Source organism: Pinus tabuliformis, chromosome 7 (assembly GCF_031772625.1).
Source record: "Pinus tabuliformis cultivar Carrire ecotype Pingquan chromosome 7, CPIR1, whole genome shotgun sequence".
Taxonomy (NCBI): Eukaryota; Viridiplantae; Streptophyta; class Pinopsida; order Pinales; family Pinaceae; genus Pinus; species Pinus tabuliformis.
The window spans coordinates 1,683,391,439-1,683,404,758 of record NC_142293.1 but is presented as its reverse complement, the minus strand read 5'-3'; the positions used below and the strand labels follow the sequence as shown (position 1 = coordinate 1,683,404,758).

Genomic DNA, 13,320 nt, shown 5'->3' with positions numbered 1-13,320 from the left:
TGTAAAGTTCATGTCAACTTTTTGGAGAACATTGTTTGCTGAACTGGGAACACAGCTGAACTTCAGCACGGCCTATCATCCCCAGACTGATGGTCAAACCGAACGAGTGAACCAGGTAGTGGAGGACATGTTGAGAGCATGTGTAATGCTGAAACCAAACCAATGGGAGGAATATCCACACCTGGTTGAATTCGCATATAATAATGGATATCACACGTCCACACAGTTAAGTCCCTTTGAGGTCTTGTATGGGCGGAAATGCCGCACACCCTCAAGTTGGGGTAGACCTGAGGATAAATTAAGATTGGGCCCAGAAATGATCAAGGAAATGGATGACATGGTGAAAAGAGTGCGTACCAATTTAAAGGCTGCTCACGACAGACAAAAAGTTTTGCAGACCGGAGAAGAAGATTCAAAGAATATCAGGTTGGTGACCATGTGTTTGTGAGGATCCAAGCCAGAAGGAGCACACTGCAATGCAATGGGTGTGCCAAACTTGCTCCTCGTTATTTTGGACCTTTTCAGATCTTGGCAAGAGTGGGGTCGGTGGCTTACCAACTCGCCCTGCCAAGTCATATTAGGATCCACAATGTTTTCCACGTTTCTATACTAAAAAAATATGTTTACGACCCTAAACATGTGATCAAATGGCAGGATGTTCGGGTAAGAATTAATCTGGTTGTTCTAGTTAAGCTTTTATTCTAGACAGAAAGTGACTGAAATTGTTGTTGATTGCAGGTCGAGCTGGAAGGCGAGGTTCTGGTCGAACCACTGAGCATCCTCGACCGGAGAGAAGTGCGGCTGCGGAAGCGAGTTATTACCCAAGTTAAAGTGTTGTGGCAGCACTATGGGCCTGATGAGGCTACTTGGGAGGACGAAGAACTCATTAAAAAAGCCTATTCGGACTTGTTTAGGGGAAACAGACATCGGGACGATGTCCAATCTCAGGAGGGGGAGATGTGATGACCCCGGAAAAATGTAAATGTGGGAATTTTACTGTGGTAAGAAATAGAGTTGAAAGTTTGTTGTTCTTTTGTTTACAAAAAACAAAAAAAATAAAAACTCTAATGATATTATCCTATTGGTAAATTTAAAATATATTGGAAATATATATTTCTTGAAATGCTGGCAGCCTCTGGAAGGAGGATTTGAAAAGAGAAAATCAGTTATGAAAACTGACTAAAACTACCCTCCCACACGGGGGAAAAGCCCTGGGTAGAGGGAGGAGGATCTCTGTGCTGTAGTGACAGACAGGAGGATTCCAAAAATAACAAGAAACTGGTTAAGTCTGGTAAGGATCAGATGACCACGCACAAGGTGTATGTATCTTGTTGAGGGCTGTAGGCCTGCAAGATAGCTCGGGGGGAGAATCTAGTCGTAGAGATGGATCTCAAGGTTGGGTGGTTAAGAGCGAATGTGGAATGCAGGTGAATTTTCTGGAGTACGTATTCACAACTCTGGCAAACCAGGTACGAGTTAACCATGAAGAGAAATTAGTTAGTAATGAAAGTTGACTACACTACAGATAAAATTTACAGTAGTCGGCGAATTAGACCTTTACAATTTATATCATTCTTTGATATCATAATGCTTAGTATATTCGTATCTGGTGAACATTTATATTAAAATGTCAGAATATTTAGAGGCTAGACAAATACAAAGAGACAACCAGTGCGCTTCGGGTAGTTCAATAAAGAAGAACTTATAAGAATTTCACACGGACCAAAATACCCTGGTGGATATTCAAGCGGCCAAGCACACCAAAGGGAAATGACTAGAAAACCTTAATGATTCCTGTGCAAAGAATAAACCAAGACCATAAATCTCTTTTCATTAAATCACGGACAGAGGCATACTAACGGGATACATTAAGCAAAACATATATCTGACAAATCTCAGAGTCGAGAGTTATAGCGAAACTGAGACTGCAAGAGGAAACGCATACCACAAAGCAAAACTACCACCGGCAAGAGTAAACGCTATAAAGTTGTTGTATATCAACAAAACCATTCGCAGTTAACCAAAAAACGATACTAAGAAGTAAACATTCCAAGAATGGATGCGACCAACCGTTTGAACACGGCCGCGTAGATAACTGTAGGTGTATTCATACATCAACAGACAATAATCATATGCATTCGCTGTAATGATACCATAAAACTTGTTATAATCTAAACTCTGCAGCGACTGAAAATGAAACATACTACCACTGCACGAATAGGATTTAACTGGCGAATAGTAAGAAGGAAACCGATAAACATTATTGGAATGTTCTTATATATATATATATATATATATATATATGTGAAACGAAACTTCCATACCGTTCAAGGAAAAGAACATAACTGTATCAGAATAACAACGACATTATCAAATGGGTATACAGCGAACAATCCGGAAGGACCGGGAACGAAATAGCAACACAGTCCCCATGATAAATAAGATCGATGGTCTAAAATATAAGCTCTGAAATATATATATAAACATTCAGAAATCAAAATATGCGTTCATTTGTCCAGATGAATTATCCCTGACCAGCAAGGCCGACACAGCGGCCAGAAACTACAATTGTCTCCACACATATATATACAACAGAGGATTAAAATGCATAAAAACACAGAAAGACAAGTTTTCCCTCAAATCGAACAACTGCTGCACAAGGTCCAGGCGTGAGAGAAGTCTGCCTGTAGCTCATAGCTCAGCAGGGTAGGTCGAAGACATAACCCTGAGGACAGGCAAACGCATGCTAGCCATGAGGATCTCCTCTGGCAAAACCTCGTCTAGTTTATAACAGAAAGAAAACGGCATGAGTAGAACATGTGGCACATCAGAGGCAGAGTAATCCTCAGACTTCGCACCCAGTTAAAGGGTCGTCGGCTTACCTGGAAGGAACGAAGGGCGCTGGCTCTGTCATCCCACAGGCGGTAGGGAAAAGTTGTAACGAGCCTCGCCTGCACACAACCATAACAAAAGTCCAGTCAGTATGAGCTCTCAAAAAAAAACGGCAACAAACACATTCTAAATGCAAGTAAACCAGAGCCGAGTAGAAGGAGTATAGCCTGTAGTAAACGGCTGTGCCAAAGACAGAAAACCATGAACAAATAATAAACAGTGCGGGTTACCTGTACAAGCCCGTGAGGGGAAAACTTGAGACCTCTATGCTGTAGAGGAATTCTGGAGCGGCAATGAATGAAATCGAACGCGGGGTTTGAATAACCAGAGGAGTGCCGAGAGACCCCCTCGTTTCCGAATGAACCACAGGCGCGTTCCAAGGGGTTTATGAATGACTCCCAAACCCTTGAACATATTCCAGCCCTCCGATCTGAGCAACAGATCTCCACCTTTGAGTTTGAGCGGGAGTCCAAAGCGGGAAGTTCGAAAACGCAGAAACCAATGAATCACATGGCCAAGCGGGTGAGCCATGCCACCTAGCGAAATGCTGGCAAGAGAATTAATTACTGCCAACAACTCAGCGCCGGAAAGGGCTACGGGTATAACACTTTTCCGATCGCCGTCCAACACACATGTTGCCCATGCAATCAAGCTGGCCTTGGGTCAATAAATTGTATAAACGTTAGACATTATCAAAGGTCCAATATATATATATTGCCATACCGTAGTTGTAAGGATTAAATCGCACAGTAATATTTATGGTAGGAGTGAAGTTATATAGTAAAGAATCATTAGTTTAGTTCAATTTTTATTTTATATTTTCAGGGGTGTGACAGTGTAGCTTGAAAATGAGTAGGAAGCACACTCCAATGAGGAATAGAGCGCACAAGGATATTACTGGATGCGCCATTGTTGGATTGGTAGAGCGGGGATAGGGAATTGTTGACCATCCATTTGGTGATTGATAGATCCTAGATTAGACTAAACATCCACAAGATTTCAAGGGGAAGGGGATAGGGTCTTCCATCTTCAGAAGTGTGCAAAGAAGGTCTGGACATAATTTTCACGAAATTTCCTGGCACTGGAAACCTCTGGAAATTGACTTTGACAATGTCGTTCAATATACGAGGGCCCATAAATCCTTTATGGGATAGATCTACAAAATTTCCATGGCCCCGTCACTTCATGATTGTGGACGGAGATTTGGTAAATTCTTCTTCTGAGACGAAGCATAATTTCCACAAAATTTACAAGGCCTCTCGGCATTTTAATGCACCCACCTGCGCTTTAATCAGCTAATTACGGTCGCTGATTAGTTCTAGGCAATCTGAAGCCTCGTGAGCTCCACGATCTGATCTATCTGCCTGCTTCAATCCGAAATACCCGCCTGCTTCAGTCATCTACTTATTATTTTTTGTCTGCCATTTTATCCATTCATTAGCCTGTCTATCCGTTCATCGCAATTCTCATTCAAATGGCACAAACCGCTGCCCAACATAATGACAGTGCTGCTTCTTCCTCTTCTCCATCGACCTCTTATGACATATTCATCAATCACAGAGGTCCCGATGTGAAGAAGACATTCGCCAGTCATCTCTACAAACGTCTTACATTGTTTGGATTGCGAGTGTGTTTGGACAAACCAGAATTGGAAGAGGGGCGCACCTTTCCCTCTCAAATAGAAGCCGCAATTCAAAGTGCTGCTATTTAAATAGCGGTTTTTTCTCCCACTTATGCGAACTCTCAATGGCGTCTGGATGAGCTCATCGGCATGATAAGTACGGGGACCACTATTCTTCGTGTGTTTTACAACGTGGAGCCTTGGGAGCTCCGCAGGACCGGGAAAGATGGAAGGTATGATGAAGCCCTGCGGAAGCACAAAGAAAAAAATCGATACGACTCAGAGACTATTCAGAAGTGGAGAGAAGCTCTCTCCACTGCTGCAAACATAAGTGGTTTCGAGTTAAAGCAGTTTAATGGGTAAAGAATCTCAAACTGACCGCCTCCCTCCCTCTTCCGTTCTTCTCCGATCTAGGTATGCATTGTTAGGCATGCAAGATTTTATATAAGTGCCTTTTACCAGTTGTTTTATTCTCTGATATTCAGGGATGAGGGAGAACTGTTGGAAGCGGTCGTGCTGCGCGTGTTGAATCATGTTGACAAAACACCATTGAAATTTGTGGCCGAACATCCGATAGGTTTGGAGGAAAAGTTGAAGGAATTTGAAACCAATGTTCTGCAGCAGCAGAAGGGCAACGTTGTGGGGATTGTGGGTCAAGGCGGTGTTGGAAAGACAACACTGGCCAAACAATACTTCAGCAAGAGGAGATGGCGTTACAGTAGATCGTGTTTTTCATATGATCTCAGAGAAAACTATGCCAATGGCTCTCTATATTCTTTGCAGAGGAAACTACTGAAGGACTTGACTGGATTGGACCTGCCAATATACAATATTCATGAAGGTATAGAGGAGCTTTTAAAGCATCTATCCTCCTCTTATAACTTTCTTATAATTTTAGATGATGTAGATGATGTTCGACAGCTGCAACCGTTTTTCCCAATTAAAGATATTCTTAGCTCCAATAGCTTGATTTTGATCACCTCTCATGACAAGAAAATTTTCAAAATAGCAAAAATCGCAGAGACATCAGTCTACGAGCTAAAGGGGCTGGATTTACTACACTCCAAAAATCTCTTCTGCTCTCATGCCTTCAATCAGCCAAATCCTCTACCAGAAGTTGCAGATTTGGTAAATGGTTTTTTGAGAGCTTGCGATGGATTACCACTATCAATGAAGGTGTTCGGTGCACTTCTCTTTGGTGAAGACAAATCTTACTGGAAAGACACATTAAATCCACTAAACCACATATTACCTACTACCGAGATATATGAGCGACTTAAAATCAGTTATGACTCGCTCAGTTCAAAGGATCAAGAAATATTCTTAGATATTGCTTGCTTCTTCACTAGAAAAGACATAGATACTGTAATAAAAATCTGTGGTTCAGTTGGGAAGCTTCTAAATCTAAAGAATAAGTGTCTCTTGGAACTTGATCGTGAAAATAAGATAAAAATGCATGATCAGATCCGAGATATGGGAAGACATATTGCGGAGGAAGCGACTCCTCGATGTTTTTGGCATCAGACGCCCAACAACATTGATGATTTGTTGGAGCGATCCTCATGTGTAAGTGTTGCAGTCATTCAAACTTTTGTTTAAAGATGAATACTTAAGTTTCTAACTTGTTTGCTAAGAATGAAAGAAAAACCTTTGTATAATTTTAATGAATGAACAGGGAAACATCGAAGTTCGCGGAATTATGATGGATGGTCCCCTTAATGTACCTGCGCACTTGACCAATGAATTACGCTTCAAATCGCAGAATCCAGTTTTATAAAAAACAATCCATTTAGCCTGAACTGCAGGTTATCACACAGAACCTCTGTATCTTTATACATATATGCTAAACTGTGATTAACTATCATTCAATTAAAACGGTCTTACTTTTCAATGTCGACGTGCGCCATGAATATGTCTCATTTACGGCCATACGCCTACAAATTTTGTATTACATACCAAAGGAAATAAATTAAACCAAACTGAAACTCATCCTACAACAAAATATTGGTGCCATCTTGAGTGATACCTCTCCACCGCCTCAATCAAACAAACTGAAACCCATTCGGGCAAACACCGATGCGCAACACCTCACAGACATTTAACACACGCACCAAAACAAAGAAACAACGTACACAATACCTCTGGTTTTAATAATTATTGGAGAACGCCCGTTCTCAATTTTACATCGCCATCTCAATAAAACGAGCAGCAACCAATACTAAAACCAGAACAACGCTGGTTCAACACCCGCCTCTCGTATCTGACTATCACAACTAAAACAAACAGCAAAACGAAAATAGCAAAACGTCTGTGGATTTATTCATTAACAACGAAAATCCTAAATGTTACAACTGTCCCATATCAGAACTAAAACCAGCAAAGCAGAACGCCGGTTGTCTTTATTGCCCGGCATTTTCATCGTTTTGTATGCAATCACATCAAACAAACTTCGCACCATCGACCCCGGATTCGGATTATGAATGGTTGGATATGGCGCGTTTGGGAAGAGCATCCACGCGTTTCCTTTTTACCGCAATTTCCTCCAGTGAATACGCCCCTCCGCCTATCTCCGTTGGACGTTTAGTACAGGTTCGATGATTGCCCGAGAATCTGGTCCAGCACAACTGTATTTGCCACAATCTGCGTTAGCACAGGTATATAACACAACAATTTACCAAATTTCAGGCCCATGAGGGATCGGCGTTGATACGCTCCAAAGATCTTCAGTTTACAATTAATTGCCACCAGAATCGCCCCTTAATTAACTCCTGTCATACCACTAATTACGCTAACAGATAGATAAGGTGAACGTCCAGAAATTTATTCCAACAGAACTATTTTAATGCGCCTAACAATCAAATACTAAATGGAGATATGTCACTCATTACAATAACAAACTAATTATGAAATCAACTTTCATAGTAATGCTAAAATTAACAGCAAATGAAATCCAGTTTTTCAAGCCACAACATGCGGGCAATTTCCCACATTGCTGGCCCGTCCCGATGCTCCTGCATCAGACTCCCGGAGAAGAAAAGATTGGTTCTGTAAACTTCCAAGATTTATGCCATATTTCTGCAATTCAGTTGTTGTCAACCAACTGGAATCTTCTGCTGGCTGCTCCTTCCACTTGACAAGATACTGAAAATATGTCCGCCCTCGAGTTTTCTTAGATATCCTCTGATCTAAAATAGCTTCAACTTCTTTCTTGAATGTTTTCGGTACCTGTTCTTTCCAATCCACAGTTTGAACTTCATCACCTGTAGTTTCAGTCTGCAATTCTGTTTCTGCCTCTCTGAATGGATACAAGTCTGCAATATTAAAAATGGGGGATATTCCGATCCCTTCCGGCAACTCAATCTCATATGCATTGGCGGAAAATTTCCTTTTGATTTTACATGGCCCTATCTTCTTCAGTTTCAGCTTATTGTAGGTTTTTGTAGGAAATCTCTCTTTTCTCAAATATGCCATGACCAAATCTCCTACCTGAAACTCTTCTTCTCTCCTTCTCAAATCTGCTCTTTGCTTGTATCTCTTGCTGCTTTCCTGTAGTTTACCTTTAACCTCTTCCTGTAGCTTTTGCATTTGTTCAGCAAATTCTTCAGCACTTGCACTTCTAGCTTCTTGTTTCCCCAAGTCTCTTAACTCATATACTCCTCTCGGATGCATTCCGAAGACAATCTGAAATGGACTCATTCCAGTGCTTCGGTTTGGTGTGTCGTTGTAAGCAAATTCAGCTTGCGCTAATGCCAAATCCCACTGTTTGGGATTTTGATGTACCAAACTTCTTAATATATTCCCCAAACTTCTGTTTACAACTTCAGTTTGTCCATCCGTCTGAGGATGGTAAGCTGAACTAAAACTGAGCTTAGTTCCCAGTTTCTTCCAAAGTGTCCTCCAGAAATGGCCCACAAATTTAGTGTCTCGATCTGATACAATACTCACAGGCAAACCATGCAATCTTACAATCTCTGAAAAGAACAAATTTGCTATGTGTGTGGCATCATTAGTCTTCTTACAAGCAATAAAATGAGCCATTTTAGAAAATCTGTCTACCACAACATAAATAGAATCATTTCCTCTCTGAGTTTTTGGTAAACCCAAAACGAAGTCCATACTCACTGCATCCCATGGTCGATCTGGTATGGGCAATGGCTGATATAGTCCGGTATTTTGACTCCTTCCTTTGGCATACTGGCATACCCTGCATTTCTCAACAAACTTTTTGACATCAGTTTGCATTTTAGGCCAATAATAAAAAGCATTCACCTGAGCAAAAGTTTTGTCTTGTCCAAAATGACCAGACAATCCTCCACTGTGTTTTTCTTTAATGATGTTCTCTCTCATGGAACATTTTGGGATGCACAATTTGTTGCTTTTAAATAACAGGCCTCCTTGAACATGGTAATCCATCCATTGACTTTTGTTATGGCTCACTGGATTCTGCACTGCTATGTAGATGTCTTTAAAATCCTCATCGTCCTTATACATTTCTATCATTTCGTCAAAACCTACAACACCCACTTTAAATTCTTGCAAAAGAAAACTTACTCTACTCAATGCATCCGCTACTCTGTTAGACTTACCACTTTTATGCTTTATTACAAAAGTGAAACTTTGCAGAAATTCCACCCACTTGGCGTGCTTCTGATTTAGCTTTGGCTGGTTATTGATAAACTGCAAAGCATGGTTATCTGAATATAAGATGAACTCCTTCGGTAGCAAGTAATGTCTCCATTTTTTTAATGCCTACACAATAGCGTAAAATTCTTTATCATAAGATGAATATTTTTTCTTTGCATCATTTAACTTCTCGCTGAAATATGCTATTGGCCTTTGCTCTTGGCTTAGCACCGCACCAACTACTTCCCCACTTGCATCGGTTTCCACTTGAAAAACTTTCTCGAAATTTGGTAAGGCTAGAATAGGCTTTTCTGTTATCTTCCTTTTCAATAGATTGAAACTCCTATCAGCTGCTTCTGTCCATCGAAATGGCTGATTGACCTCCTTGATTGTCTCAAGGATTGGTGCACAAACTTGACTAAATCCCTTTATGAATTTTCGGTAGAAACTAACAAGTCCATGGAAACTTCTTACCTCAAAGACACTCTTGGGAGTAGGCCAGTCTTTGATTGCTTGTACCTTTTCCGGATCCATTTTCAAACCGTCTCTGGAAATCACAAACCCCAAGTATACCAGCTCCTCTTTCATAAAACTACATTTCTTTAGATTGATTAGTAGTTTCTCTTTCTGCAGAGTTTTCAAAACTAACTTCAAGTGTTCCAAATGCTCCTCTTTACTTTTGCTGAAAACTAGGATATCATCAAGGTAAACAACAACAAATTTACCTGTATACTCTTTCAGAACCTCATTCATTAGTCTCATGAATGTGTTGGGCGCATTAGTGAGCCCAAAAGGCATCACTAACCACTCATACAATCCACTGTTGGTTTTGAAAGCGGTTTTCCACTCATCGCCTTCCCGAATTCTGATCTGATGGTACCCGCTTTTCAGATCTATCTTAGTGAAGTACCTGGATCCACTTAAACAATCCATTAAATCATCCATCCTGGGCAAAGGAAATCTATACCTGACTGTTATCTTGTTGATAGCTCTGGAATCGGTGCACATGCACCATTCTCCTCCCTTTTTCGGACTAAGCACCGTTGGTACTGCACACGGACTCAGACTTTCTCGAATCAGCCCCTTGTCCATCAGCTCCTGAACCTGTCTTGCAACTTCTGCATTTTCCTGAGGAGTTAATCTATATGCAGCTTTGTTAGGTAGACTTGCTCCTGGTATTAAGTCGATATGGTGACTTATACTTCTAACCGGTGGTAATTCATTTGGCAACTCATCCACAATGATATCCATGTAACTATCTAACACAGATTGAATTTCTTCAGGAAAATCATGTAAATTTGTGGAGGTTAAAATTACCTTTGGCCTTCCCACGATAGCGAAATGCACCTTTTCGCTTTTATCAACCTCCTGTAGCAGTTCCTTACCACTCACCAGCATGATACTATTTTCAGGCAGCTCTTTATCAGCATCATTCTTCACTGGTAGCAACGTATGTTTAACTCCATCCTTTTCTATGGTGTATGTATTTCTTCTCCCATCATGAATCGCCTTTCGATCAAATTGCCATGGTCTCCCCAATAACAGGTGACATACGTCCATGGGCATGATGTCACATAAAATCACATCTCTGTATGTGCCAATCTGCATTTCCACATTACATTGCTCTGTCACGGTGACTTGATGACCCTTCTGAAGCCAAGATACTTTGTAAGGTGCAGGATGCGCTTTCTTGGTTAACCCAAGCTTTTCCACCATCTCTGTAGACACAAGATTGTCAGTACTCCCACTATCAATTATAACCTTACAGCACTTACCCTTTGATTTGCATGTAGTCCTGAAGAAGTTCTTCCTTTGCGCAGGTTCTCCAATCTCTTTTTCTGATCTCAGCAAAGTTCTTCTGAGCAGCAATGATTCACCTTCCTCCGGTGGTTCTTCCTTCTCTACAAGTCGAGGTGGTTCCGGCTCTGCCTCAACCACATTTGCACCTCTCTGGCTTGCTGATTTGTTTTGAGGACAATTCCACGACGTATGTTCCCATTCTCCACAGGTATAACACCTGACATCTCTTCCTCGCCCTCTTCCTCTGGGCGCGAATCTTCCTCTACTAGAATCACCCCTCTGTGGTGATCTGCCGCTGGAACTTCCTGCTTCAAACTGTTGCTGTGTTCCTCTGGATCTGACTGATCCTCTACCTCTTGCTGAGCTCTTTCCTCTGTTTCTTTGACTCTGTTTCCACAATATTTTCTCCTCTGCTTTCAAACTTGCTTGATAGGCATCTTCAACAGTTTCCAAACTTAACAGGCTAATCTCGTCTTGGATCTCATACCTTAGCCCATTAACATATCTGGCTACTTTCTCCAGATCATCTTCTACATGCCCTGTTCTGATGTTTAACCTGTAAAATTCTTCAGTATATTCTTTAACATACATTCCCTTCTGCTTCAAATTTTGCATCTGCTTAAAAAGATTCAAATGATAGTCTTTAGGCAAAAACTTGGCTTTCAGTTTGCTTACCATTTTATCCCACTGCTTGATCTTAGATTTCCCCTTTCGCGTTCTTGATGTCTGTAACTCGTCCCACCAGATGGCTGCATGGCCCTTCAGTCTAGTGACTGCAAACTTCACCCTCTTATTCTCCTCAACCTCTTCATAATCGAAATACTGATCTATGGATCTGATCCAATCCATGAGCTCCTCGGCATTTAAACTCCCATCATACATAGGAATTTCTATCTTGGGCTTGCTGCCAACTTTTGCCAGCATCTTGATGACTTTGGCAGTTTCATTTTCTTCTCCTGCTTCCGCTTCTTCCTCAGATTCTTCTGAAGAACTCTCAGTTTTCACATCTGGTGCTCTTCTCTGGGCTGTTTCCATTGTCTCCATTCGTTCACGCAGTCTTCGTACTTCTTCTATCAAGACTGCATTTGGTTCTGGTCTTCCTCGACCAATTCCCCGCCTTGGCGGCATCTTAGCTGCAAACCCCTGTATCTTTTGGCTCTGATACCAAAAATAATGTACCTGCGCACTTGACCAATGAATTACGCTTCAAATCGCAGAATCCAGTTTTATACAAAACAATCCATTTAGCCTGAACTGCAGGTTATCACACAGAACCTCTGTATCTTTATACATATATGCTAAACTGTGATTGAATATCATTCAATTAAAACGGTCTTACTTTTCAATGTCGACGTGCGCCATGAATATGTCTCATTTACGGCCATACGCCTACAAATTTTGTATTACATACCAAAGGAAATAAATTAAACCAAACTGAAATTCATCCTACAACAAAATATTGGTGCCATCTTGAGTGATACCTCTCCACCGCCTCAATCAAACAAACTGAAACCCATTCGGGCAAACACCGATGCGCAACACCTCACAGACATTTAACACACGCACCAAAACAAAGAAACAACGTACACAATACCTCTGGTTTTAATAATTATTGGAGAACGCCCGTTCTCAATTTTACATCGCCATCTCAGTAAAACGAGCAGCAACCAATACTAAAACCAGAACAACGCTGGTTCAACACCCGCCTCTCGTATCTGACTATCACAACTAAACAAACAGCAAAACGAAAATAGCAAAACGTCTGTGGATTTATTCATTAACAACGAAAATCCTAAATGTTACAACTGTCCCATATCAGAACTAAAACCAGCAAAGCAGAACGCCGGTTGTCTTTATTGCCCGGCATTTCATCGTTTTGTATGCAATCACATCAAACAAACTTCGCACCATCGACCCCAGATTCGGATTATGAATGGTTGGATATGGCGCGTTTGGGAAGAGCATCCACGCGTTTCCTTTTTACCGCAATTTCCTCCAGTGAATATGCCCCTCCGCCTATCTCCGTTGGACGTTTAGTACAGGTTCGATGATTGCCCGAGAATCTGGTCCAGCACAACTGTATTTGCCACAATCTGCGTTAGCACAGGTATATAACACAACAATTTACCAAATTTCAGGCCCATGAGGGATCGGCGTTGATAGGCTCCAAAGATCTTCAGTTTACAATTTATTGCCACCAGAATCGCCCCTTAATTAACTCCTGTCATACCACTAATTACGCTAACAGATAGATAAGGTGAACGTCCAGAAATTTATTCCAACAGAACTATTTTAATGCGCCTAACAATCAAATACTAAATGGAGATATGTCACTCATTACAATAACAAACTAATTATGAAATCAACTTTCATAGTAATGCTAA

General features: G+C 41.1%; 1 protein-coding gene across 1 annotated transcript; it reads left to right on the top strand.

Annotated features, from left to right (window-relative positions):
• Positions 1–4,663: 4,663 nt before the first annotated feature.
• Positions 4,664–6,112, top strand: LOC149254956 (disease resistance protein L6-like). The gene is made up of 2 exons (XM_089454891.1): positions 4,664–4,872; positions 4,999–6,112. The coding sequence occupies exons 1-2, from the start codon at positions 4,664–4,666 to the stop codon at positions 6,110–6,112; spliced, it is 1,323 nt and encodes a 440-aa protein (XP_089311017.1).
• The last annotated feature ends 7,208 nt before the right edge of the window (positions 6,113–13,320 follow it).

Bases quoted from the DNA above. Each gene is read 5' to 3' on its own strand.
- LOC149254956 (XM_089454891.1), top strand. From the start codon at position 4,664: ATGATAAGTACGGGGACCACTATTCTTCGTGTGTTTTACAACGTGGAG. The intron at 4,873-4,998 runs GTAAAGAATCTC...TCTGATATTCAG, and splicing joins GAGTTAAAGCAGTTTAATGG to GGATGAGGGAGAACTGTTGG.